This window comes from Rhodnius prolixus, unplaced genomic scaffold (assembly GCF_049639745.1).
Source record: "Rhodnius prolixus isolate KJV_2025 unplaced genomic scaffold, Rpr scaffold_5, whole genome shotgun sequence".
NCBI classification, from domain to species: Eukaryota; Metazoa; Arthropoda; class Insecta; order Hemiptera; family Reduviidae; genus Rhodnius; species Rhodnius prolixus.
The window spans coordinates 22,789,804-22,817,380 of NW_027411624.1; the positions used below are offsets into that span (position 1 = coordinate 22,789,804).

Here is a 27,577-nt window from a genome sequence, read left to right on the forward strand (position 1 = left end):
AACATTTAATGCTAGAGGTAGTTTTAATGTTCTTAAATCTGCAAGAGGAACTATTTCTTGGGAAATTGTTTTTAATGCATGATAAAAAATAAATAAATGAAGCGCATCCTTAGGTGTAAAAACTGGCTTGCATAAATAAATAAAGTACTGAAAATAAAGTACTTCTTAACCTTAAGTTAACCTTAAATTCGCAGTTGGACGTAAAGTCCGTCTAAAAATATAAGCATTACTTTACTTTTTTACTTACACTTTATTATTAATATAATTTTTTTTTTTTGCTTTGTTTTTGCAGATCTATTACCAGCAAGAGTAATACTATATTTGCTTTCCTTCACTGGATTTCTTGTAAGTTTTATGATGAGAACAGATATCAACATCGCCATGGTTGCTATGGTTGAAATACCGCCTCCTTCTATAGAACCAAATACCACGATCAGTGAACCATTATATTGTTACGATACTAATTTAAATACTACTCATGATAATGACAGCGTGACTCAAAAGGTGACTTTTCATTTTTTGTTTTTCTCACACTGTCTATTTTCTTTTTTAACTTTTTTTTAAAGACTTTATTTTAAGATAGATATAGCTTTGAAAGAAGGTACTTATACGAGGGTCGTTTGAAAAGTCCGTGCAAAGTCAGAGAGATAGCACCACTGGCGCGTATCGAGGTTATGTTTAGTTAGTAGCATCTCTTGGAAGAACACACACCAAGTTTCAGCCAGATCGGTCTATTTCTTTGTGTTTGGCATTCGTTTGAATCGAGGAAGTCGAGTGATTTTCAAAAAATGGACGAAAAAGAATTTCGTGTGTTGATTAAACACTACTTTATGTAAGGCAAAACGCCTCAGGAGACTAAAGAGAAGCTTGATAAACATTATGGTGACTCTGCACCTTCGATTAGAACAGTTTATAAGTGGTTTCAAAATTTTCGGAGTGGCCATATGGGCACAAGTGACGCTGAACGTTCTGGACGCCCTGTTGAGGTTACTACTCCAGAAATCATTGATAAAATCCATGATATGGTGATAGATGACAGAAGAGTGAAGGTGCGTGAGATTGCTAGTACTGTGGGCATCTCGAATGAACGGGTACATAATATTTTGCATCAACATTTGGACATGACAAAGCTATCCGCAAGATGGGTGCCGCGATTGCTCACGCTTGACCAAAAACGAAATCGTGTGAAGTGTTGCAAGGACGGTTTGCAGCTGTTCCAGAAGAATCCGCAGGACTTTAAGCGTCGTTTCGTCACTGTGGATGAAACATGGATACATCACTACACTCCTGAGACCAAAGAACAATCTAAACAATGGGTTACCAAGGGAGAATCTGCGCCAAAAAAGGCGAAGACCGTTCCTTCGGCCGGAAAGATTATGGCGACTGTCTTTTGGGATTCGCAAGGAATAATCCTCATCGACTATCTGGAAAAGGGTAAAACTATTACAGGTGCATATTATTCATCGTTATTGGACCGTTTGAAAACCGAGCTGCAAGAAAAACGCCCACGATTGGCCCATAAAAAAGTCCTTTTCCATCACGACAATGCACCAGCTCACACCTCAGCAGTTGTGGTCGCAAAATTAATGGAAATAGGGTTCCAACTCGTTTCACATCCCCCCCCTATTCTCCAGACTTGGCTCCCTCGGACTACTATTTGTTCCCCAATATGAAGAAATGGCTGGCGGGAAAAAGATTTTATTCAAACGAGGAGGTGATTGCAGAAACGAATGGCTATTTTTCAGACTTGGACAAATCCTATTATTCGGAAGGGATCAACAAACTAGAGCAGCGTTGGACGAAGTGTATAAGCCTAAAAGGAGACTATGTTGAAAAATAAAAAAGGTTTACCCCATAAAATTAAGTAGTTTTTATTTTTGCACGGACTTTTCAAACGACCCTCGTATGTACACCTTTTTATCTTGAAATCAACTTTGAGTTACCGTGAGTGCCAAAAAAAGTTTCAGTTCACATTCTCGTGACTATATCTTAATAAAATTTGCTTCAAGTTAAAAGTCATATTGCCAATAGACATCTTCTTTCATGTAATACACAACTTATTGTTGTATATCGTCATCCGAGGCTTCTTTGACCCAATTTTAGCCGTTTTTTTTTTCTATAACTTCGTCCAGTAAGAAAAACCTAAACTGGGAATAGCATGGGTTTCAAATTATTTTTTAAAAAAAATATACATTTCTTTAAGTATATCACGTATTTTTTTAAAACTTATGAACGTTTCCAAAGCTAGTATTTTCAAATTTTGTTTCACCCTTAATATCCCTTTAAAGAACGTGTGCTTATGTGTTGGGCTAATGCCACACCACTAAATTGTTGAAAACTAATTTTTATTATTACACTAGCTGTACCCATTCACACGTTGCTGTGTTTGAACAAAAAGGCAGTTTGTTCGTCAGCATTTCCCATAAAATATATCTGAAGATATTTGTGATCAGCATTTGGCAAGGGTAGTAGTGATCCAGCATGGTGAAAAATTTGCCCTTGTAATTTAAATGTTAGCATATAATTTGCGCTAACGATATTCGTTGCCCCGAACGATGTCATTTGGAAGCATGAATTGTACTTGCGAATATTTTTTAAAAAATTGTTTGATTGACTAGTTTCACCTGATACTTAGTTAATAGTGGTTCAGGTGGTGAACGCAAGTCTAGTAACTTTACTTTTGCACCTGCACAGCACATACCTGGTGTTTCATTTTTAAATTTTTGAGCACCACAATACCATTTTTCCAATAATTACACTTGGATAAAGACTGTAATTGTAAAGGGGATTGTAATTGAAACAACATAAATTCAAATCAGTACGTATCGTTCGTCTTGTCTGAGTCCTGCGAATTCGATTCCTTCGCTGCCTTGCTTGCCTCTGTTCACTCGTTTCTAATGATCGAGCAAGAGCAGTGTGAACTCGATCTCTTTCTTGCCTTGCTTGCCTCTGTTCACTCGTTTCTAATGACCTATTTTATCTATGTTTTTTTTTGGACTTGTTCACGCAGTCCACAATAGGACCTGGTCCTTCTCCATGTTACATGTTACTATGCATATATAAGTTAGTTAATCCATTTATTCAATAAGGTATGATACCTGAGCAAGAAAAATTGTCCACATTACCTCCTTTTTTGTGCACGTTATTGTAGAACTATTTTTTTTCCCATTCATTTTCATGATTTTCCACGCCTAATCTTACATGGATGAGTTACTACTGAGAATCCAATTCTAACATACCACCATCCGACACATGTGTGTTTAAATAAATCCAAAGCGTAATAAATATTCACAGAAGGAAGAAATTGTCAGTTAATTATTAGCGATTATTTAAACAATTGATTATTTTTTCAATTATTTGTTTTGTATACATCTTATCAATGAGCGAATAAATATACTTTAATAATAAGATGGAAGTACAAAAAAAAAATGGTCTCGATTTTAAAAGAATACTATCAAATACTGAATAAACAAAGAAATGAACCAATAAATTTTTTTATTTATAGAACAATTAGAATAAGTTAGTATGAATGTTTTTTTGTTTAACCAACAGGGTGTAAGTAAATTTTTGTTCACCACAATAAATATTAAACGTAAATTCCTCTCAGGCAAAAAAATTAAATGAGTTACTTTCCCAACTAGTATAAGTAAACGAATTTCCTTTTGCATTCTTAGACTTTGTTAACCTACACACTTCTACTGTTTAAATGAATAAAACAAAGTAATGCGTGCCATTTTTTTTTGCATTATTTGATAGAAAATTTCAAACTTAGTTCAATTTTTTTCTACTCACTAGCATGAAGGTGGAAATCTAACTGCAAAAAACAGAAAGTGCCAGTTTACTGAACACTTTTTCTCTATATTTTTTTGTTTTTCTCGAAAATGGCTCCAAAAATTTTCTTTTAACTTAGCATACTTATTGGTCAAAGTTCTATGACGTAAATATTGGAATAATGAAATTACAAGTCACTTCTTGGCTTAATTCTAATGTGCCATTGCTGTATCATGTTTGCAGGTTAGCAATTAAAAAATATTTGTGAGGATTAAATGAGTAACTAAATATTAAATTCAAAGGTGACTTGACTTTTCATTTTATTAAATTGGTTTATGTAGTTTTTAGAATTGAATTGAATTGATTTGAAAAAGTTTATTTACAATTTAGAAACTGTTGTACAAATATACATATGTACGAGGTGTGTTCAAAAAATAAGGTGAATTTTCATTTTTCTCAAAAAATATTTATTTATTCATCGATTTTTATTTGGTCTCCTTCAAAGTAGTCCCCCTCAGATATAATACATTTGTGCCAGCGTTTTTTCCAATCCTCGAAACAGTTCTGATATGCACTTTTTGGTATGTCCTTGAGCTCTCTCAGCGATTCGGTTTTTATCTCCTCAATCGTCGCAAAACGCCGTCCTTTCATGGGTCTCTTCAATTTTGGGAACAGGAAAAAGTCACAGGGCGCCAAATCTGGTGAATACGGTGGCTGAGGCATGATAATGTCATTCAACAATTCCTGAGCGATGCTCATGCGACGGTTTTTTTTTTATCAAAATTCAGCAATTTTGGAACGAACTTCGCTGCCACACGCTTCATGCCCAAAATTTCAGAAAAAATTGCATGACATGTGCCAACCGATATGCCGACATCCTCAGCAACTTCTCTAATTGTGATTCGACGAGTCTTCATAACAATTTTCTTTACTTTCTTAACATTTTCATCGGTTGTTGATGTACTGGGGCGTCCAGGGCGAGCGTCGTCATTCGCATCTTCTCGACCTTCTGTGAAAAGCTTGTAATACTTGTAAACCTTTTTTTGACCCAGAGTACTCTCACCGTACGCCACTGTCAACATTTCAAGTGTTTTTGAGCACTTAATTCCATTTTTTACATAAAATTTGATGCAACTTCGTTGATCCATTTTTGTCGACAGAAGAAAATCGCCGAACTCGCAAAACACTTGTCTTATTTATGCCTTTCATATACAAACTAAACATGCTATATAGCTACAGCTTTGAAAATATGTTCGAGACAAGTGTACCAACATAAAAAAAAAAAACATTCGTAATTCGAATGTACGTAGCCCGCGAAATTTGAAAATTCACCTTATTTATTGAACACACCTCGTATATATGTACAAAGAAGGTTTCAGGCTGCAGTGCCTATATACTCTCCACAACTTTAATATTTACGTTGGTAAATCTGTCAAACTTAATACTAAGGCAATAAACTAAAAAAAAACCTTACTATATATACAGTTAATTAAAGCAAGATATGCTTAAACCTTTTATGCTTATATTTTTTATAAATGAGTGAGCGTAAAAGGTTTAAGCATATCTTGCTTTAATTAACTGTATGTAGTAAGGTTTTTTAAAGTTTTTTCGCCTTAGTTTTTAGAGATTTTTTCGAAAATATTACCTTTTTAAGTGATGCATTACTGTTAAAGGGGAATAATTTTTTAATGGCAGTTGTAAATTCCAAGAAAATTTAATTTCGTTTACTTCTGGAAGAGAAAGTCAAGCGAATTTCATCGCTGATTTCTTTTTCTTGGATGTTTCTCAAAATTCCCATTTGGGCAGAAGGTTGTTGCTCTTAATGGGTACTCAAAAATCGTACGGGGTTATGCTGCGGAATAATCACCGTTTCAGCCAAATTTAACTACAACTGATCTATACGGATCATAATCCTCTCGTGTAGCACATCTCCATATCAGATAAGGGCTCATATTTGTGCCAAAACGTTTTACACATTGAAAAAGACGAGTTTTTTGAGATCTACACCCAACAAAACCATGATTTTATAAGTATTATTATTTTATAATTAAGTTTGCCCAAATCGCCCAAAAATTGACTTCTTCGGGTTACTTAAGTTGCTAGCATTGATGTGCAAAAATACCCTCCCTACTTCCTATTTTATGATTATGAAAAAGCGTAATTTCTTCTTCTTTTTTTTTTAATTTTAGGAAATTGGAGAATTCAAATGGGATCCAGCCATACAGTCAACAATAATCAGCTCGTTCTATTGGTGTTATGTACTGTCACAAGTTGCTGGTGGAATACTTGTGCAGAAATTTGGCACTAAATCTGTGTTCGGCTATTCACAATTAGCTACTGCACTTTCATCTTTACTTATTCCTCAAGCTGCTGAAGTTCATTACTCCCTTCTCATAATATTGAGATCAATACAAGGCGTGGCCTCAGTGAGTTATTTTATAGTTTTTATTTTCTATTTTTAACAACTTTAATGGTAAAAGCTACTCGCATCAGAAGGAAGATAAACAGAAAGTTATATCTGGAAGAATAATAAAAACAGTTGAAACCTTGCGACAGTTCTCAGCTTTGCGGTCCAACCACTCTTTAAGCTTCTTCCAAATATTATGAGAAAACGCCATAAATAATGTAAAAAAAGATGGACCTTTTGTGACTTAAAGTGATTGATATTCTTTTTTTTTTTTTTTTTTTTTTTAAAGTTCTAATCTTTGAATTTAAAAACTATCTGGGTAATTTATTGTACTTATTTAAACATAATTCAAACAATGAATATTTGAGAATAAATTCAAATGTAAAACCTACTGAGACCTTAATTAATAAACATTATCGGCACAGTTAACTTCGTTATAATGAATTCTATTAAAACGATTATCACTTAGGTAATTGTTTATAATAATACATTTTGTTACCAATGACCTAAAATTTTTAAATAATAAAAAAATAAAAAAATCAGTTCAAGCCTGTTAAAATTGGCTAATGGGAACTGCTTTTTTAATATTTTGAAATTGTGACCCATATGGACATCCCCCAGTTTGATATTGACAACCATCTAAGCGCTAAACGTAATTTTCTTTTTTATTAAAGATCAATCATCACCTTAGCAGTCTAAGAGCAAATAAAAAATGATACCAATAATTGTTAAGAATAGGTCCCTAAGAATCATAAAATCCATGTATTCGTAAAATTTATAAATCTTCGCTTTTGTCAATTAACCCTAAAAGTTTTTGAGTTATGATTTGTCGGTAGAAATCTCCAGCAATAGTAAACATTATATTTTTCAGAAAGAAATAAGATACTAAAAAAACAGAGTTCACACCACAAAATGGTACTTAACACAAACTTATTTCAGTAAATCACAATTCGATTCTGCTTTAAGATGTCGTACCTGAGGAATACTATGGGTGCGTTCCACTTGGCGACCACAACGACCAAAACATACTTTCAGGCGTTCCACTTGGCGACCGCGGTCGTTGTGGTCGTGGCGAAAACGTCACTAATGACGTCACTATTTTCGCTCGCACAACGACCACAACGCCCCACCTTAATAGCTGGGTCGAAGTGGGCGTTCAGAGTTGGCGCAATTTTTAAAACAAAATATGGCGACCGAAAAAATTATCTCATGTAAATGAAAGTATTATTTCATGTAAATAATAGAATGTGTTTCTCGAAAGTCTACAAAAAAAAAAAAATAATAAATAATTACTTATCCCTTTACATACTAAATCACTGAATAACAAAATCATTTACCTGAAATAACTTTTAAATTCTTCATTTGAATAAAGATCAATTACTCTGATAGCTAATAATACGTGGCCTAAGTTTTCGCTTTTTATCATTGCGATTTTGTAAAATTACATTCCACTCTAATCGGAACTAGATAAAGAACTTTCTAAAGCATTATTAATAAATATCCAACTGTTGCCACAAAAGACATTTTAATTTTATTTAAACGTAAATTTTATAAATACTCCACTAAAATGTAATAAAAAAAATTGAATTATATATATTCTTTTAATATAAGTCAACTTTATCAATAATTAATAAAGTTTATTATAACTGCTTATAAATGGGGTTTAAATTAAAAAATAACCTCTTCAAGCTTCTAACTTATTTTCGAGGCCGGCATATGTAATGTTTACATGAACGGTTAAAACGCCCACAGTCCGTTCCACTTGGGTTTTCGATCGCAACGCTCACAAGTAAGTGGAACGGCCAAAATCGCGGTGTGGTCGTGGTCGTTGTGGTCGCCAAGTGGAACGCACCCTATATGTCTTGGAGAATTAAAGTCAAACTACCTAAATTAGAATTAAAAAATAGTATAACGAATTAGTCTTAACAATTTTTAATTTTTGTATTTGAAATTTTCTTCAACTTTCACCTTTTGCAACAAAAGATTCTGGATATAACAAAATTTTGTTAATGATATAGAGATAAAAAAAATTATAATTTAATTAACTTTGTACTTATTAATTATGTGAATTTATTTAATACTTAGGGTTTTACGTGGCCAGCTATGTACGCAATGATAGGACACTGGATTCCACCATCAGAAAGAAGTCGTTTTATGTCATCATTTCAAGGTAAATGAATTGACTTATTTTACTTCACATTTTTTTAATATAGTTATTAGTAAAACAGATATTGAAAGATTTATAGAATTATTACAATTTTATAGAATATTTAGAATTGTAAAAACAGCCTTTAGATTTCAGTTTCTCTAGATGTTGGACTTTTCTTTTATGTTAACTGCTTAACTTGATGAGACTTCTTAGGGTACGGTCGGTTTTAATACAAATTGCAATAAGTAAACTTAGATTTGATTCTACATAAAATACGAAAAATTTTAGGAATAATACTGATACAACCTGTTCATTTTTATTTTATGATTCAGTGAAGTCCTTTACAGAGTGCTAAAAAAAGTGCCTTAGGCTCAGTAATTGTGAAAAATGCTAGGTTGAATTTAACATTGAATTTGACATAAAAATTAATAAATTGGTTTTGAAACCATAAGTTTAAGTACCATAAGAATTAAGTACTTACGCTTATAAAATAACTTATTTATTGGAAATTATTAAAGATTTTATTTTAATAAAATTTAGAATCAGTTATTATAGCTAATATTATTAGCTATGGTTGACAAAATAAGGTTCCCACAAAGGTTTGTCAGAAGAAAAGAAGGAAATTTTGCACACTGTTTGATCTTTTTGTTTGTTTTTGAAATCGAACTAATTTTAAGTGACCATCATAAAGGACTATCTTTTCATAACAAAATCCGTTCGTAAAAATGTTAAATTCGATAATTAAAGTCATTACTAAAAGTCTCCTGATTTTGAGAGATTTTGTTGGGGGCACACTTGAGTTTTTATATTCATTTTCAGGCTTTACAATTGGAATTGGAGTCACATACCCATTGTGTGGTTTCATCATAGCACATTATGGTTGGCGAGTTGTCTTTTACGTGACTGGAAGTCTTGGTTGCATCTGGTGCATCTTCTGGTGGTTCTTAGCATTTGACACACCTCAAGAACATCCAAGGATATCCAAACAGGAACTCGCCTATATACAAAAATGTACTCGTGCCACCATGGCCAATAGCAAGGTGGTACAAATGGCATATGCATTTTATGCAACATAAATTTCCAAAGTATTTTTACCTATTTTTTTCAACTTTTATTTTGTATTTTTCTTTTCTTTTTTTTTTTAAGATGACAAAGGTACCGTGGATGTCAATACTGACTTCACCACCAGCCTGGGCCATTGGTATAACAACATTTGGACGGATATGGGTTCATTATACTTTTATCATTCCTGGTCCTCTGTATATGAAAACCGTCCTTGGTTTCAGCATACAAAAGGTCACTAAATATATTTATTCTTTTAATTTCACTAGCTAGTATTTTGACATTTCTGCTTTGAAATTAGTTAGTATTTCAATTTTCTTTCAATGGAATATAAATTATAATGTAGATTAAGAATTCGATTTCATCAATTTTGCAGTACTTCATTCATCATAATATTATGTATAATATTATTAACATAAAAATATTAAATATTATATTAAATATGTATGGTGGCAGCAGCATAGAAACTGCTAAATCGGACAAATAGAAGTACATTGGTTATTCGTAATATTTTTGGCTACTAGGCATTTTATTAATTTTTTATTTATAATTCCGTCTTAGTTGGAAATGTCTTTATAAGTATTGGGGAAAAGTTGGTTTGCTACCAGATTTTGTTTTTTGTTTAATGCAATATTTATGGGTAAAAAAGGTTGGCAATGCTCTTCAGCTGAAGCTGCAAGAAATTTGCAACAGAATTAATTAATTTGCATTTGATATTTGGTAATGTAAACAAATAAGGAAAATAACGAAATACCAAAAGAAACTTAGATTAATGGGAATAATTTCATTTAAAAAATTAATGATTTTTGTACTTTTATAAATAAAAGTTATTTCCAGAAGCTCCTGATGAAGAGCACTAATGATCCTAATCTGGAGCACCAATAACAATTTTTGAAAATAAGCTATATTTGGCCATTCCATTTCACTTCTGTATTTACGACAATATTTTTATTAATAAGAAGTATATGATTTATTAATTACGAAAAATTTTATAAAATACACTGAAAAAAAACGCACCGGCTATCCCAAAATTTAGGTGTTTTTGGTTTATTACGTGAGATTTACTATGTTAATCATGCTTACAGGGGGTACAATAATAATTTTGCTTATTTTTTTTGTCCAGAATGGTGTATTAAATGGAGCACCTTTTCTTCTTAGTTACTTATCTTCGGTTATTTTCTGTTATGTTGCTGATTGGTTGGTAACTAAAAACATTCTTTCATTAACAACGGTTAGAAAAATCTTCACAGCCTTGTGTAAGTTTTGTAACAATGTTATTTACAATTCTCATTAAAAAAAAACAAAAATGTGTTAATTAAAGTAATATTTCCTTATTATTTCTAGCACAAGTTGTTCCTGGCCTTTTAGTATTATTAATAGGCTATTTAGGATGCAACATTACATTAGTTTTGGTGGCTTGGTTTATTGCTGTAACGTTAATAACAGCTTCATATGCTGGCGCAATGGCAAATATAGTTGATATTGGGCCAAATTTCGCAGGTAAATTTAAATATATTCTATTATTTCATTCAGTATTTTTCTTTACTTTTTTTGTCCATTTTGATTAGCAAATTGTAATTATCTTTTAAATAATTAATCATCCAGTTAAAAGTACTTATTTCATTTTTAGGCCCTATCCTTGCATTTGCTCAAACGATACATATGAGTGCAAGTTTTGTATCTCCGTTGGTTGCTGGCGCACTACTGAAAGATAATGTTAGTAATCTCAAATTATTTACAGAAATTCTTTTAAGAAACAGCTTTGATTTATTAAATGACTGAATGAAGTGTAAGTGAATGATTACTAGAGGGTAGACATTTTTAACGAAAGTTTCTAATTATAACTTTCTTTTACATCTAAAGAAAGAAATTTAGTAACTTATCTTCATGCTCTTAAAGTATTAAGAGAGATGATCATTAACATTATTTTGATGGTCACTTTCATGTATGTTTCTTGTGGGTCAGAGAGTTTGAAAAAAGATAATTCAGAAACTCGCATTATTGCGTAATCACTTGAAACAGTTACGAGATTTAAAAAAAAAATGTTTTAACTTCATCGTGATGTCCAACATTATAGTGCTATTGCTAGGATAGATTCGGATACTGTATTAGGATTAGGATAAAGGGTGGCCAGAAACCCCTTCGCCAGATTGGCAGCTACCATCTGAAGCATCTACTCCAGTTCTGTCTGTTTAACTAGACTTCTTGATCGAACCTACCCTCTGAGGCTATTCTCTGCCAGGTCCTCGCAGTATTTCTTCAAACGACAAGAGCCCATGAAGAGGCCTACAATAACCCTATCGGTCGTCCGGCCTTGCAGGAATAATGACGCAGTAAGTTGGGCAATTAGCTGCTGATAAAAGTTTTAGCCTGCTGCTGAGATGAAATTTCCGCTCTCCTTTGTCTTCTGCACCTATTTTCTGATAGCCGTGTTAAAGACAACCTCTCTGTGATGCTAAAAAAGAGTTCAGGTCCCCTGAAAACAAATTAACCGATATCTCATGCTCCTGTATCCTCGAATGGCCAGGCACTCATACGAGAAATACTTTATACTGGCTACCAATCCTCTATAAAGTACTGTAAAGCCGCCTGGATGTGCGGGAAAATGAAGACGCGAAATTAATTATTTACTTAAAATAAAATGTTGACCGTGCAAAAATAGTTATGTTACGACAGCACCGCCTGAAGACCGTAAGCCACCCAACAATCAGTCCTATAGCATCTCAGTTTAGCCGCCTAAACCACAATTGCATCACTTTCATCCGGACATCCAGACATCCTGTTATAGTTATTAGAAATGCACTGAGAGTGAAAGTTGCATATTTAATTTTTGTAGTATTTCAATTAGAAAGTCAAAGTATATAATTCTTTATTTTCTAGACTACTCTCGGTCAGTGGCGAAAAGTATTCGGTGTAACATCAGTTGTTGCCGTTGTTACTTATTTTGTTTATCAAGCATTTGGTACATCTGAAGTGCAGAAATGGAACTATCCAGATAATGAGGAACCACCTTTAATGATTGATCAACAGCATTCCCCAAAAACTCCTGAAAAATCTTCGAAATGCAACGGAAACACACCAGAATCCTAATTTTTGACAATATTTACCAGTAAAGGAATATATTTATATATAGTACAGTATTAGATTATTCCAAAAATGTGAACATTTTTGAACTGAACTTGTTAAAATATAAATTAAAGCTTGAATATTTTTTATTGATCAAGAAAAAGCGGAAAGTTGATTTAAATAACACAGATTATAAAAAACATGAAACTTCGAACTTTTTTTTTATTTATGTTATTTTCCAAACTGTTTAATATTGTAACTTTTAAAATCTCAAAGAAGTTCCTTAATGTCATTCCAAGTTGATTGTTTTATATGTAATTATCGTTTAATTTTATTATTCAAAATAGTTTTTTCAAATTGATAGGGTCCTGGAAGAAACAATTACTGCGGAAATTATATAAACTACCACATGAAGAACTTATATGTTGATGGTATTAAAGATCGTTGGTAATGAAGATTTTTTTATTTCCATTAAGAGAATATATGCAAGAAAGTTAAACTTTCTGTTGATGTATTAATCAATGAATTTTTTATTTTTACTCCTTTCAGCCAACACTAGGTCGGACATTTTTTCGTTCAATTTTCTCTGAATCTCCCAAAATATTGGTTGTTTCTATTCAGCCATGATATATATAAAAAAAAAATTAAATCAGTTTCATTTGCAAACGGTTGTAAAATTTTTAATTTAATACCCATTCAATCATTACTTTCTTTTTTTATTTTTTCAATAAGAAAGTCTGGATAAAAACTGTAAAATGTCATTAACATATAATGTAAGTTTTTTAAAAATTACACTTTTGCTTTGTAAAATATGTTGAAATAAGATTTTAAAAAATACTGATATTTAATAATGTACAGCAGCTAATTATTATGTTACCATAAAAAGTTTTGACAAAACTCCAAGTCGACGGACTCCTTGCTCCTTCATTCCTTAAATTTAATTTTTCTTTATCAACTCAAAAAGTCACAACTAGGCCAGTTTTATTAATAAATCTCGTCGTTAAACTAAAAGAAAAAAAAAAAGGTATGTTTTGATTGGTTAATTTTTTACTGCTTAATTCAATTTTTTGTTTTGTTTCCAAATTTAATTTCTGTGTTACTACGGAAAGAAATTATTATTGCATAAAATTAAATTTTTTGTGGATGTGCTGCCACTAATTGGTCTTTAATGTCAATCACCAGGAATCCTGTATAAAAAGCTTTTGCTTTAAATCCTCATATCTCATTCTTAAAGATTCAAGATTGGTTTTACCAAAAAATATTGAAACAATTACAAAAAAAACATTTTGGTCTGAGATATTTTTATCAGTTTAAAAAAATGCCATGAACTTCCCTAACTAATAAGTGATAAATTATTTTAGTATATAAAATTTTTTTTTTTCTTTTTTTGTTCTAAAACATACAATGATGTATGTACATTTTGTAGAATCTAGAAATGTTATTGAATTTTTTAAAGATCTTCAAACTTTCGAAGATTTCTAAACTTGGAGTAGAATTTTTTTTCAGTATTATTTAGTTACTTTTGTCATGTTTGAAAAATCTTGGAATCGTGACTTACATTTAGTCTTTACACTTAATTTTTTTGATGATAAATATAAATTTTGTACTTACATATCATATTTCGACTACCAATTTTTGTTATTTTTTTTAACCTTTATTTTCTTTAAGGGGCCGTTTAAACATACATTCGAATTACTTCTGTTTGGTCAACAGTTAAGATTCTAATATATTCATTAATTGTAAAGTGCTAAATTTGCTTAGTGTCCGTACTACTTTTATTTATCGTCCCTATTCAAGAATTTCGTTTTTTTATTTATCCTGCTTTTGGACGTTTCATGCTTTCGTGTCAAAAGTCTTAGTCAAATGCTCACATTATTAAATATATTCCGAATATGCGCTCATCTTTTTAGTTTATATTGAAATGGTTATCCTTCTTAGAAGTCGTGTCTTCATTTGTTTTCAATAGACACAATTTATTTTCTTTTTTCAACTTATGGTTCCATTGTATTTATTGTCTGATAAAAAAAAAAAAAAAAAAAAAAACAAACAGCCCGTTGGTTGAGCAAAAACTTTGTTTTAGACGTTTTAGAGTATAATTATTTTCTTATTTTAACCTCTGAAAGTGCAGTTGATTTTATGCAATTTATCACGATGAATAAAAGTATATCACTCTTAGCATATAATTGCTGTCATTCATAAAATAATATAGTCCACCCCTACATAAGAAACGTCAGTTAGTTTCAAGGTTTTAATTATTTGTTCCCCCAATATTGTGATAAATCGTAGGCACATTTTGTACAAATGCTCGAGCAGACTCCTGTCAGCATTTTAAATCAGAGAAGTCTGTGAGCAGAAAAGTTTGTATTTTTAATTTTTTGCTTCTCTTGATCCAACTAATCCTCGCACCTGTTTTCTCTAAATAAGATATATTTAACAAATAAAAAAGAAAAACGTTTCCTAGACCTACAGAGTTTCTAGAGGTCAGAAGAACTCTTTAGGATACTTGTGTCCTTAATTTAAGAAATCTAATTCCAGTCTCAAGAATTCTATATTATTTTCTAATCCTTAACATTTTATTTTTGAGCAAATGTTTGTTCATAGACCTAGGATCTCTGAATATCTTTCTATAATATCTTCATCTAAAATTTTGCTTGTCGACCTTTACACTTTTTGCACCTACGATTTTTATAGTTTTTTTCATTCCTTTCTATAATTACTATTTAGTCTCTAAATAGTCAAATTATTTTGTTACATTACATGACATTTATATTTGTTAATAAATTTTAAGGGCTGGGTATTAAGAATGTAGTTAAAACGAAAAGTTATATAGTGTTAGCGATGCCTTAATATAAGTAAATTTACTCCATGAAGCCTTAATTGTGAAATTTATTTTTATATTTTAGCGATCGAATAAATCCTTGATTATTATTTCACGTACTTTGTGCATGTTTAATTTTAATCAATAAGTTGTTCTATTTGTAAAACTGATATATATATTTATATTTACTCAATTTTGTTTAAGTTAGAATTCGTATAATCCTTTTTCTTCATGGCAAATTAAGTTCAGAATAAACAAAATTGTGTTTAATTTTTTCTTAAAATATTTTGTATAGTTTGCCCGAGTTTTAAGGTGGTCTGGTACTTATCTAATACTGCTTTTGTGACTTACTGTGTTTGTTACTTAAAGTAGTAATAATTTGGTGTTTTAAAATTATTGTTTCTTTTCAGTACAAATAGTTTATAATTTAGTTTTTACCATGTAGTTTAATTATTTTTTGTTTTTTTTGGGTTGTCAAAAGCAAGTTTTTAGTAGATAAGCTCTAGTTGTCTTTATTCAAAACCATATGTATATAACATATTACAAGGAAATATTACAGGGTTAAAAATTATTAGTAGCTCCTTAAGAGGCGACCAGAAAACTTTTTTGTCGAGTAACTATTGATTTTGCTACAACATAAACCAAGTTACATATTAAATGAACAATTATTTAAAATGAGTCCCTCTTAAATCTGTGTTTTGTAGATTTTTAATTTGAGTAGATTCATAAACAATCACTTAAAAATTTTAGTTTTTTTTTACTGGCTTGGAAATACGCTTAAAAGGCCTACAAATGGATTTTAAAAATTTTCTAATCCTAAACTCAAGCATTACAATCCTAAACTCCAAATATTACAATTGTTTTATATCTCACTCCATCGTAGGCAGTAAACTTAAAATGTGTATTTTCTCTAAACCGTCTTATTTTTTTTTTTTTGGTGATTTTGTGAAATTCTGTTTCTGCTAAAAATTCGATTTAGTTTTAGTTTAACCACTTCAGAATGATATCTTTATGCGTTTAAATTTTTTTAAAGGAAAGGTGTTTTTTATTCTAAAACAATTTACTGATAGTTGAACATACGTTTTATTTTTATAAAATGCCATATACTAATTGCTATGCTCTTATGTGTTTTCATTTGTAGTAGTACTAAAGTTGCTGGAAAATCTACTTTTTTTGCAGTTAATTATTTGTATTGTTTTAATAACAAGAGTCTACTTACTTGAATGCGTTTCTTTGTAAAGAAATTTTTCCAAATTCACATATTGTTTCTATATTAAAATGACTAAAAATATTAAAAAAAACAATGTTATAAAGTTTAAATCAAACAGTATGTAAGTTATAAAATAAATTATCAAGTGCATAAAAATTAATTGGTATTAATAAAAAAGAAATTACTTATGTGAATAACTTTTATTTTGTAGAAAGTAATTATTCTTTAAACATTTCAAAATTTGCTGAAAGGCTTTCTATGAAAATATTTTTTAATACATAAATAAAAACTGTAAGGTAAAAATGCACAATTATGGAACATAAATTAGTCATTGTAATCTTAGATTTTTTTACCAATTCAAAATAATTCCAAACAATAGTTTTCATTCTAGTTATAAAGGACTTTAATAGCAATATTTAATAACTTAATAGCAACATGGAAATTCTTGCCTCATTAAAAAAATATATAAATAAATATACTATTTCAAAAATAACATTAATTATTCTTAAATAATGTTAATAACAAAATTATCCTTTTTAACTAGTTTGTTTAAAAGAAAATTATATTTTTTTATGGTTCTTTGAAGTAGAAGAAGTGTTATTTTCTGTTTTGTTTAAATGTTTTTGTACACAGTAATGGACCACATTTTAGGTGTTTTGCTACTCTTCATTAGTCTGTTTTTTTTTTTTTATTATTATTGCCTGGGTACCAGTACGTTTTGAAGTATGTTTGAATCGAATGGGGGCTCCTAGTTTTTTGGAATATGAAATTTATTATTTTATAGGAATCTCTGCATCTATAATCAATTACTATTTGCCAACAAAAATAAGCTTTGCTAGATTTTAAAAACAAATGGCTGGGGAAACGGTGCTAGAATGGAGCAATTATAATTGGCTTTACACTGAAGAGTTGCATTAAATTCGGTAACTGAGAAATATTTTTTTTTTTCTAAGAAAATTAGTTTAAGCGCTATAATTAGTAACATAGCGAATATTCTGATGATGTCTGGTGCTTGGCATTACTCACAATGATAATTGTTGAGAAAGTTCGAAATCTTGTTCGAAAAATCAGAATGTAATAAATAATCAACAACTCTAGTAAAATTGATTCTTCAGAATGTTGCAAATGGTTGATTCAACGTTTATCTTTTAATTATTATTATTTGTAATATATGTAAGTTTCCAAGTTTAGAATATTTCGCTTAAAATTTAATAGCATTCCTTTAAATGATTTTATTTTTGTTTTTTAATTGTGATATTGTAAATATGAAGAAAGTAATTTACTATTAAATTTAGCGGACAAGTATTTTTAAAGAGGAATGTGTAAAAAATACTCACGTAACATTAGATAAGTAATATCATTTGTTACATTCTGTAATTTTTAGTTTTCTTATTTCAAGTTTATTAAAAAAAAATATTTATTTCGCTTTTTAGCATAAAGTTAATAAAACAATTTAAAATAATCTGAATTTCTATTACCACTTGTGCCTTGTAAAGGTTTTCCGCTTTTAATTATTTTTCTTAGAGGCACATTTGTATTTATGTAATGTAACAAATGATATTTAATAGTCCTTAAAACCGTCTAAACATATTAGTAAATAAAATAATTAAAAAAAATTCTTAACAATATCTAAAAAATGTGCATATATAAAATAGATCCTTACAATTTTATTTTATTTTTTTACTTAATAAAAAAAGAGTATAATAAAAAAAAAAATTAACTGTAAGTAGATGTATTATAAAATAGAATAAATCTTATAAATTGATTTTTAATTGATATTTCTGTTTACCCCAACACTTATTCTTTCAGGTAATATTCTCAAATCTTTTCTTAATAATTTATGTTCAAGAAAAAGTAAAAATTTGAGGTAACTTGCAAATAAATACTTAAAAGGTAAGTAAGTGAAGGATAATGAAAATTGAGAAAATCACTTCAAGTACAGAAGCAACTAAAAAAAGACAGGTGCTGAGACGAAACAAATTATTAATCTCAATAGTCTCCTAAAAAATATCATTTAGTTCAAGGATTCTCCCTTCAGTACTGTGCACTAATTATAATAAATCAAGGTTTAACTCATTAAACCAGTTTCATAGTGACAAAAAGCTCATTTCTGGGAGTAAAAGGTTTGTAATTTTTGTTGCACAATATTTCTTTTAATGAAACTGATACATTGTTTCTCTTTTTTCTAATCTTTGCCACTGGACAGGTAGCTACCGTACCACCCAAGTTCCTGTGTGCACCTGGCTCCTAAGAGGGGCCCAACCCACTTTTCAATAACATAAATGATTTAAAAGTTTCTTGAATCTTTAGGTTAGTTTTTTATTTGGTCGCTTAGATTTAAATATAATATATTTTTAAAAAAACTTAAAAACAAGAATACATACATAAATCTTGTTTCATTTAAGCAATGCTAAGAAGAGTTTTTTCAATGGAAATCTTGCGGTCCCCCCCTGTAAATTGTTATTACTAGTCATAAGAAACATGTTTAGTAATGTTCCTTTTATTTTAAGCTTTTCCTTACTTTTTTATTTGTATAATAACTTTTTTCTTGCTATCGTCCAAAAAAATTATAATAATAAAAAACATTTCTGCAGTGAGAACTTGATGCTCTCTCTACACAAGGTTTGCAAAATGCAGGTGGCGCACTCTATAGTGGATCTTAGCTAATCGATAGACGCAGTGCTGGTGACTGGTGACTCACGGAATCTATAGCATTTAATAACTTTTTCATACACTTCTAGTGCCCTGAGACCGTATAAATCATATCAGTTATGTTTTAGCTGTGTTAAAAAAAGTGGTGGTTTAAGTGTAAAACTAATTTTAATCAGTTCGGTTGATGAATAAACAATGATAGGCCGAGGATTCTTATTGTTTGCGGCTTATCTTGTGTGCCTCTCCACAGCTAATGTATCTCCGCAACAGACTTCCCCAGATGAAGGTACTTCTCTTCCTTATTCACAATCTTTTGTATCTAGAATTCGAATTATGCTGATCAATAATACCTTAGATATTTACTTCAATTTCAATTTTCATGTTGTAACAAAATTGTATTTAGTTGGGGTGCGCATTTTATAAAGATGTTAAGTGACACAGTTTCCATTTTGGTGTACTACTTGATCTCTAAGCAATGCCGAAGGCGATCTAAATTTTTCTCTTTTATTTTATCTTTAGTGAAATAGCTGTTTAAAAAATTGCAACTTTCAATGTTATTAATTTTTTACTCTCGTATTACGTAAGATTTTGATTTATTGCTCGGGTTAGTTTCCTTTTAAGGAATGAATTGCTTACCTCACACTTGTACTTATATTTTTCACCCACTCTTGTAGAGCTTAAAATTTACTCATTTTAATTTCTTACTTTTTATTTATTTCTTTTAAACAGCTACTTATTCCAGTTAGGTTTGTTTACTTGCAACTTTTAAGTTACGTTAAATCCTTTAAATTTTTCTAAATTAAAATCCGCATTCTTTTTTCTTTTTGTTTTTCAAGATTTGGTCCCAAGACTGTCTCTTCAGAATTTGGAGGCAGGATACCACGGTCTTGTAAAAGAAAATGAAACAATTGTGGAAGTCACCCCAAAAATTAGGGGAGTTGGTGCAAAAATCTGTGACTTCCATATTGTTAATAAACACCATGGAGAAGCACCATTTCAAGTATGTAGGCTTTGCTTAAAATGTTTAATTGTTATGGTGTCATTAAAAAAAAGAGCGTAATGATTAAATTTATTTTGTAGATTATCTTGAAAGAAGGTGGAGAGGCTGAATTAAGAGCTAAAAAAGTTTTAAACTGTGAAAAACGTAAAAATTATAAATTTGATATTGCAGCAATATCATGCACTGGACAGCAGTCAGAAAAGTAAGTTTTTTTTTCGCATTACATTGCTTTAAAGGAGAAATCACATGTTCTATCGCTTTATGAGTATCGAATATTCCATTTGGCGATCGCTCCCAACCACCCATTTTCAGAGAAGCATTAGGTGTTAATAGTGCAATTTAAAGCAGTTATCATGTTCTATGATTTATTTATTTTTATTTTTTGACATTGTTTTTAACTTAGTGAATTCTTGTATTTTTTTTTTTGTACAACTTTGTCTTTTATTTAGTCGTGGTAAAAAAATTTGTTTTTCAATTTTTATTGTTTTGCCTTTAGTAATATTCTAGTTTTGATTAGATTTCATACACTACGCTCTATTAAAAGCCAGATAGATAGTTGTATGGTTCTCTAAAAAACAAAAAAACTCGGAACTCTTGTAACATTGTGCAAATATTTTTATCAACTCTTTTATTTAAACAAGCTGCTATCAAATAACCTTGTCGTTTTATTATATCTTTTGAAAATATAAAATTGTGATATTTTAAATAGTTTCAACTGACACAGTATGCCTATTTTCTGTGTTTCTGGCAGGTTTCGGGTTTTCAAATCCATCTTCAGGGATTGAAACATCAAAATTTGTAAATAAATTCCACATTCCAGCCTAAAACGCCACTGACTCAGATAGTGACACAGTGTCAGATAATGTGGTGAAATCGAAACAGTAAGCTGAAGTGTGGAAGTCACATTTATCTAAATAACCCTGTAATGATTCAATCTCTAAAAATCCGAAACGGCCAAAATTACAGGAAAAAAACATGTAAAAGGCATTAAATCACTAATATCTATCATATTTCACTCCAACTTTAAGATATCTTTCGATCAAAGTATTCTTATACTGCAAATATCTAAAAATCATCGTAAGTACTAAAAACTAGTTTACATGACGTGACACGAATCAAAATAACCTTTTCTCCTTTTTACAATAAGTATGTTCGTTCTTCGAAGAGATATTTTTCTGCACCAGAGCTTTCTATACCTCATATTTACTCTTGCTATCCACTTTTTCCAATTCTGTCCTCGTCTTTTCCACTCAACTGGTTGATGACAGAACAAAATTTTAGGTTTTTTCTTAACCTTCAATCACTTGATATGGCCACACCATTACATAGTTGAGCATAGTCTGCCTTGTGGACACCAACGATTTTTCTTGTATTAGTTATTCTAACTCTTGGATCTTAGGAGGTGTAGCAACTTCGCCTTTACCCAAACATTGCTTCAGAAGTAGAATAATCTTAGAAAATGTTTTTCATTGAGTGCAATCATTTGACTCGATAGTAGGAAAATGGACAAATTCTCTCTGATTCTTTACTAGCTTATTCTATTGAAATATTGAAAATTCAGGTATTTCACCAATTTGTCGCCTTGCAAAATCTTCTGTATGATGTTCATTTTGATAAATCAGGAAAAGTCAAACTCCGGAGAGTATAAATGTAAGGCAAAGTTAAAGGTACATGTTGTTTATGGTTAAAGTCGTTGTATGAAGGTTTAATACTCCAGTAAGAATTATGATTCGATATACTTCTTTATTACATATTCATCGCAGTCAAAAACTGCCTGGACACCCCTTCGAATTCTATAAATATTCACTTCTTAAACTTACTCCCGCCATTATTGAATTTTCATTCAAAATCCTTATAAATAATAATCATACATAAAACATATTTAATAAAAAAACACGTCTTTTGATCTACTACTTAAGGAAATCAATTTCATGAAATGATTAACTGAAATCAAACAAAAGTTTGAAAATCGCGATTGATTTTCGGTTTGTGACACCAATGCATTATATATTATATTTGTTGAACACATCGCAGAGAAATGAAATATTTTGATATTACGATATCAATATATCGATAATACGATACGATGTATCGTAAATAGATAACTTAGAAATCGATATAATTGTGAAAAAAGAAGATTGAGTGAAGAATTACAGACTAAAAACGAGATAAAACATAATGAAAAATAAAGTCAATAACTATTGTATAAAAAAATTGAAGTTATAAAATATGTATTAAATAAATACATTTTTTAAAAATAATATTCGCATTAAAAATTTAAAAAATCATGATTAATGTAGCAAAAAGAATTTTAAAATAAGGGAATATCGAGAAGTAAAAAGCTGCATGAATATCTTTCTGAATAACTAATAAAATAGTTATGTACAGAACCTCGACCAACTAATGAACATTTAAGGAAGAAACTTAAATATAATATTACATGTTTTTTTTTTTTAAAAAAAAGGTTAGAATTGAAATAAAATTTCAAGATATACAAACGAGAGAAGTTAAAACAGTAGAAACACTCCAAAACACCCTGAACCTTGCTCACTCTTTAAGAGGTGATTAAGAGGGTATTGGCTTCTCAAAATGTTAGGGTTTTACATTCATTTAAGCTTTTGGAATAGCTAACGTATTTTGCTAACAACTTTTCATTTAACTGTATTTAATTATTAAGTGATCAAACCGAGTACCGCAATACATCTTTGCATTGCGGTTTAGTCTATCCGGCCAGAATGTGGAGTGAAAAAATATTTCTTATTATTTATTTTCTGTTACTACTGAAGGGCAACAATGGTACCCGGAAACCATTACAGAAACTGACATTTTCCCTTCTGCCAAACATATTTCTTTTTTTTTTTGTTAAAAAAAATTGAATCCTAATTGTGAATCATGAAAAAAAGAAAAATAAATAATTTGAATAAAATTCTTGTTCATTTTTTCAACAAGCTTTTTTCTTTAATAAAACTAAACGAGTCAGTTCACAGAAACTGTGTTACAGATGTAATCTTGATGACATTTTGGCAACTTTAAATTCAATTTAGATGCAATTTTAAATATAAAATCTGAAGAAGACAATAAACAAAAAAATTTTTTTTTTCTCTCTTCGATAAATTATTTAAATATAAGTGATAAATTTTGTGAATCCACAATACATGACATTTCAAGTAAGTAGTTGGAGCTATTTTTTTAGACAGTCGTTATGGTGAATTACTGGACTTTTATTGGAAGCAAACTCCATTGATTGCCAATTTTGAGATTTATGAGATATTTCGTTAGAGATTTATTGTTTCTCATTTGCGCAGATCCCTATGCGCATCAAAAACGTTTTAGGAGTAAATTAATCATCCATAAAAGGTTTTTTTATTTATAATTTCTACATAACTGTTTTAGTTGCTTACTAAGTGCAGTTCATAAGTAAATAGCATATGAATGTTGAATATTGTTCAATATAAATAATCGTGACTAAATCTCTTAGGAATGTGGGAGTTCCGTTACATTGCTAATTTATTATTGATAACTACAATAAATGTTAATCAAATAAAATACTTCCTTATTGAACACTTTATTTATGTTTTAACTTTAAATAAAATCTAGTGCACAAATACACAGGATTTTTTATGTTAATAAATTTTCTAAAAAACCTGTAATTGTACTAAATAGATAGTTATTATTAATTAATTTATTTGTTGCTTAAGAATATAATTTGCAGCAAAAGTTTTGACCTAAGCACATATTTATAATATCATTTAGAATTATATTATCTTTAGAACATCTTGTCTTTACTTCTTAGAATAAAAGAATGTAACCTTTGACTTTCTTATTTTAAGACAATCTACTTTAAAAATTGACTATTGGCCCATCTAGAAGAGTTTTCAATGAATTAAACAACTTGATAAACCAACACTGTTGTGTGCTCGTGAACCCGGTTTCGTGCAAAACAAACGTAATTTCTCGTATGAAGATAGAAGGAATCCTGGAAAATGATATACCCGTTTGAAAGCCCACATTAGACAAGGAAACTTTTATAAAAAGTGCCAGCACCTAGGTCTGATAATGATCACATAAGGGCCTAATGAGTTTTTTTAAAAATTTCGATTACTTTTATTTTCCCAGTTTCCGGAGGAAGATTGAGGCTGTTTGGAGAATAATTTATCATCTTTCTAACCGTGTCATCAGAATCGAATTCGGACTAAAACTTTCTGAGTAATAACATTTTTATTGGAAAAAAGTAATGATTTTAGAAAAAAAAATTTAAACTGACGTCACTCAAGAACAGAGGAAAATATGAAGTTGGCCAATACGTCATTGAATTCCACTTTAGACGTACTACACACAGTAGACCTATGGGCATTACTTACTGGTTCACCCTGTATACAGAAAATAGACTAATATGTGATTAGTATATAGGTCGTATACTACTACTCTACTGCATTATTATAGCACCTATAGACTGTAGTATGTAAAGTAATAAGAAAAGTAATGCCATTTTTTTTTAGGCGAGCTTTACGTCCAGCTACCAAATTAGGTGTCGCGGTCGGAGGTGTCTAGCATTTATACTTTACAATTAAATTCTTATATTAACTATTAAATAAAATCCAAGGCCTAGACCGGGATTCGAACCCAGTACGAGGGTCGTTTGAAAAGTCCGTGCAAAAATAAAAACTACTTAATTTTTTGGGGTAAACCTTTTTTATTTTTCAACATAGTCTCCTTTTAGGCTTATACACTTCGTCCAACGCTGCTCTAGTTTGTTGATCCCTTCCGAATAATAGGATTTGTCCAAGTCTGAAAAAAAAGCCTTTCGTTTCTGCAATCACCTCCTCGTTTGAATAAAATCTTTTTCCCGCCAGCCATTTCTTCATATTGGGGAACAAATAGTAGTCCGAGGGAGCCAAGTCTGGAGAATAGGGGGGGATGTGAAACGAGTTGGAACCCTACTTCCATTAATTTTGCGACCACAACTGCTGAGGTGTGAGCTGGTGCGTTGTCGTGATGGAAAAGGACTTTTTTGTGGGCCAATCGTGGGCGTTTTTCTTGCAGCTCGGTTTTCAAACGGTCCAATAACGATGAATAATATGCACCTGTAATAGTTTTACCCTTTTCCAGATAGTCGATGAGGATTATTCCTTGCGAATCCCAAAAGACAGTCGCCATAATCTTTCCGGCCGAAGGAACGGTCTTCGCCTTTTTTGGCGCAGATTCCCCCTTGGTAACCAATTGTTTAGTTTGTTCTTTGGTCTCAGGAGTGTAGTGATGTATCCATGTTTCATCCACAGTGACGAAACGACGCTTAAAGTCCTGCGGATTCTTCTGGAACAGCTGCAAACCGTCCTTGCAACACTTCACACGATTTCGTTTTTGGTCAAGCGTGAGCAATCGCGGCACCCATCTTGCGGATAGCTTTGTCATGTCCAAATGTAGATGCAAAATATTATGTACCCGTTCATTCGAGATGCCCACAGCACTAGCAATCTCACGCACCTTCACTCTTCTGTCATCCATCACCATATCATGGATTTTATCAATGATTTCTGGAGTAGTAACCTCAACAGGGCGTCCAGAACGTATATGGCCACTCCGAAAATTTTGAAACCACTTATAAACTGTTCTAATCGATGGTGCAGAGTCACCATAATGTTTATCAAGCTTCTCTTTAGTCTCCTGAGGCGTTTTGCCTTTCATAAATTAGTGTTTAATCAACACACGAAATTCTTTTTCGTCCATTTTTTGAAAATCACTCGACTTCCTCGATTCAAACGAATGCCAAACACAAAGAAATAGACCGATCTGACTGAAACTTGGTGTGTGTTCTTCCAAGAGATGCTACTAACTAAACATAACCTCGATACGCGCCAGTAGTGCTATCTCTCTGACTTTGCACGGACTTTTCAAACGACCCTTACAATACTTCATAGCTTTAACGGGCCAGGACTCTAACCGCTCGAGTCATATTCTTTCACTTGCCGTAATTTTTAAGAATTATTCAGGTGTTGAAACGTAGGTGGGTTAAATATTCACCTAATTAATTTCTTCCGTTTTTAAGAACCGTGCTGGGACAAAATCCTAGACACGAATCCAGCGGGCGTCCCATAGATGTTTTCTCTTCCCATGAGCTTCTTACAGCTCACTGTCCGATGATGAAGAGTGTTGTTTGCAACGAGAGAACACTGTTCGGAGGCCGCAGTGCACTGGAAAAAGATCCGGGCGCCAATGACCTTAAATGTTGACTTGCATTAAGTTATTTTTAATTATTTTTTCAACAAAGTAATATTTTACCGAATTTTTTTTTTCACCTAAATAAAATCTCACATACCTATATTGTATCAGTTATTGAGATTAAGATTAATATAGTAATAGACAATAATGCGAAGCTAATATGTGGTACTGGGTTTGATTCCCGGTCTTAGGCCTTGGATTTTAATTAATGGTTAATAAAAGAAATTTACAGTAAAGTATGTTTGCTAGTCGCCTCCATCCAAGACACCTAATTGGTAGTTGGACATAAAGCCCGTCTCAAAAAAATAGGCGATTACTTTACTACTTTACTAGTAATAGACAATAATAACATTGTTTACCCTATCCAAGCATCTATTGAGGAAGTAATAAGAATATTCATATGTACTTTTTCTTGTATTACTGTACTTAGATGTTGAATAACTGAAATCAAATATAACACCAATTTTTTTCGACCCTTTCTTATTTTTATTTTGATCTGTTGGTCCAATAAAAGTGTGAACTAAAATCTAAAGGTCAGACACTAAAAGTGTATCAGATTTGTGTTAGGTTTATTTAAGTTAAATGCTGATTTGTAGTCTTGGAGTCAGTTTATCGATCCATAATCACGTACCAAGAGTTTATTGCACTGCTATTTGTCAAACTAAGATTTTCTTCTTTTTTTTATGGTGATTTTTTTTTATTGAGTTGTCTTTATGATAAATATATCTTATGTTTATACTCATATACTGAGTGCTGTTTTTAATTTATGTTTTTATTGTTCGTGAGTCATATTGAGGTTCAGTCTTCTTACTAGATGAGATAAGCATTGGTATCAAGTTATGTAATTTAAGTAGTAAGTGAGTTTTTCGTAATGTTTTAATTTATGGTTTTATTGTTTGTGAGTCATATTGAGTTTCAATCTTCTCACTAGATGATATAGGGTTATCTAATTTAAGTAGTGAGATTTTCGTGATCTGTTTTAATTTATGGTTTTATTGTTTGTGAGTCATATTGAGTTTCAATCTTCTCACTAGATGATATAGGGTTATCTAATTTAAGTAGTGAGATTTTCGTGATCTGTTTTAATTTATGGTTTTATTGTTTGTGAGTCATATTGAGTTTCAATCTTCTCACTAGATGATATAAGGTAGTCTAATTTAAGTAGTGAGATTTTCGTGATCTGTTTTAATTTATGGTTTTATTGTTTGTGAGTCATATTGAGT

General features: G+C 30.8%; 2 protein-coding genes across 6 annotated transcripts in view; both read left to right on the forward strand.

The window, feature by feature from the left end:
- Positions 1–14,502, forward strand: part of MFS17 (Major Facilitator Superfamily Transporter 17) — a 74,398-nt gene extending 59,896 nt beyond the window's left edge. For all 5 annotated transcript variants that reach the window (XM_074136650.1, XM_074136651.1, XM_074136649.1 and 2 more), the window contains 9 exons: positions 293–504; positions 5,961–6,197; positions 8,264–8,348; positions 9,147–9,367; positions 9,474–9,623; positions 10,513–10,645; positions 10,734–10,889; positions 11,020–11,105; positions 12,270–14,502. In XM_074136650.1, coding sequence (XP_073992751.1) covers positions 293–504; positions 5,961–6,197; positions 8,264–8,348; positions 9,147–9,367; positions 9,474–9,623; positions 10,513–10,645; positions 10,734–10,889; positions 11,020–11,105; positions 12,270–12,479 — 1,490 coding nt within the window. In that variant the 3' untranslated portion in view covers positions 12,480–14,502. The remainder of the gene's footprint in view (positions 1–292; positions 505–5,960; positions 6,198–8,263; positions 8,349–9,146; positions 9,368–9,473; positions 9,624–10,512; positions 10,646–10,733; positions 10,890–11,019; positions 11,106–12,269) is intronic.
- Positions 14,503–19,126: 4,624 nt separating this feature from the next.
- The window catches only part of Cals (calsyntenin 1), a 72,654-nt gene continuing 64,203 nt past the window's right edge, over positions 19,127–27,577 (forward strand). Inside the window, exons 1-3 of the mRNA XM_074136591.1 lie at positions 19,127–19,421; positions 19,972–20,135; positions 20,216–20,337. Coding sequence (XP_073992692.1) covers positions 19,331–19,421; positions 19,972–20,135; positions 20,216–20,337 — 377 coding nt within the window. The 5' untranslated portion in view covers positions 19,127–19,330. The remainder of the gene's footprint in view (positions 19,422–19,971; positions 20,136–20,215; positions 20,338–27,577) is intronic.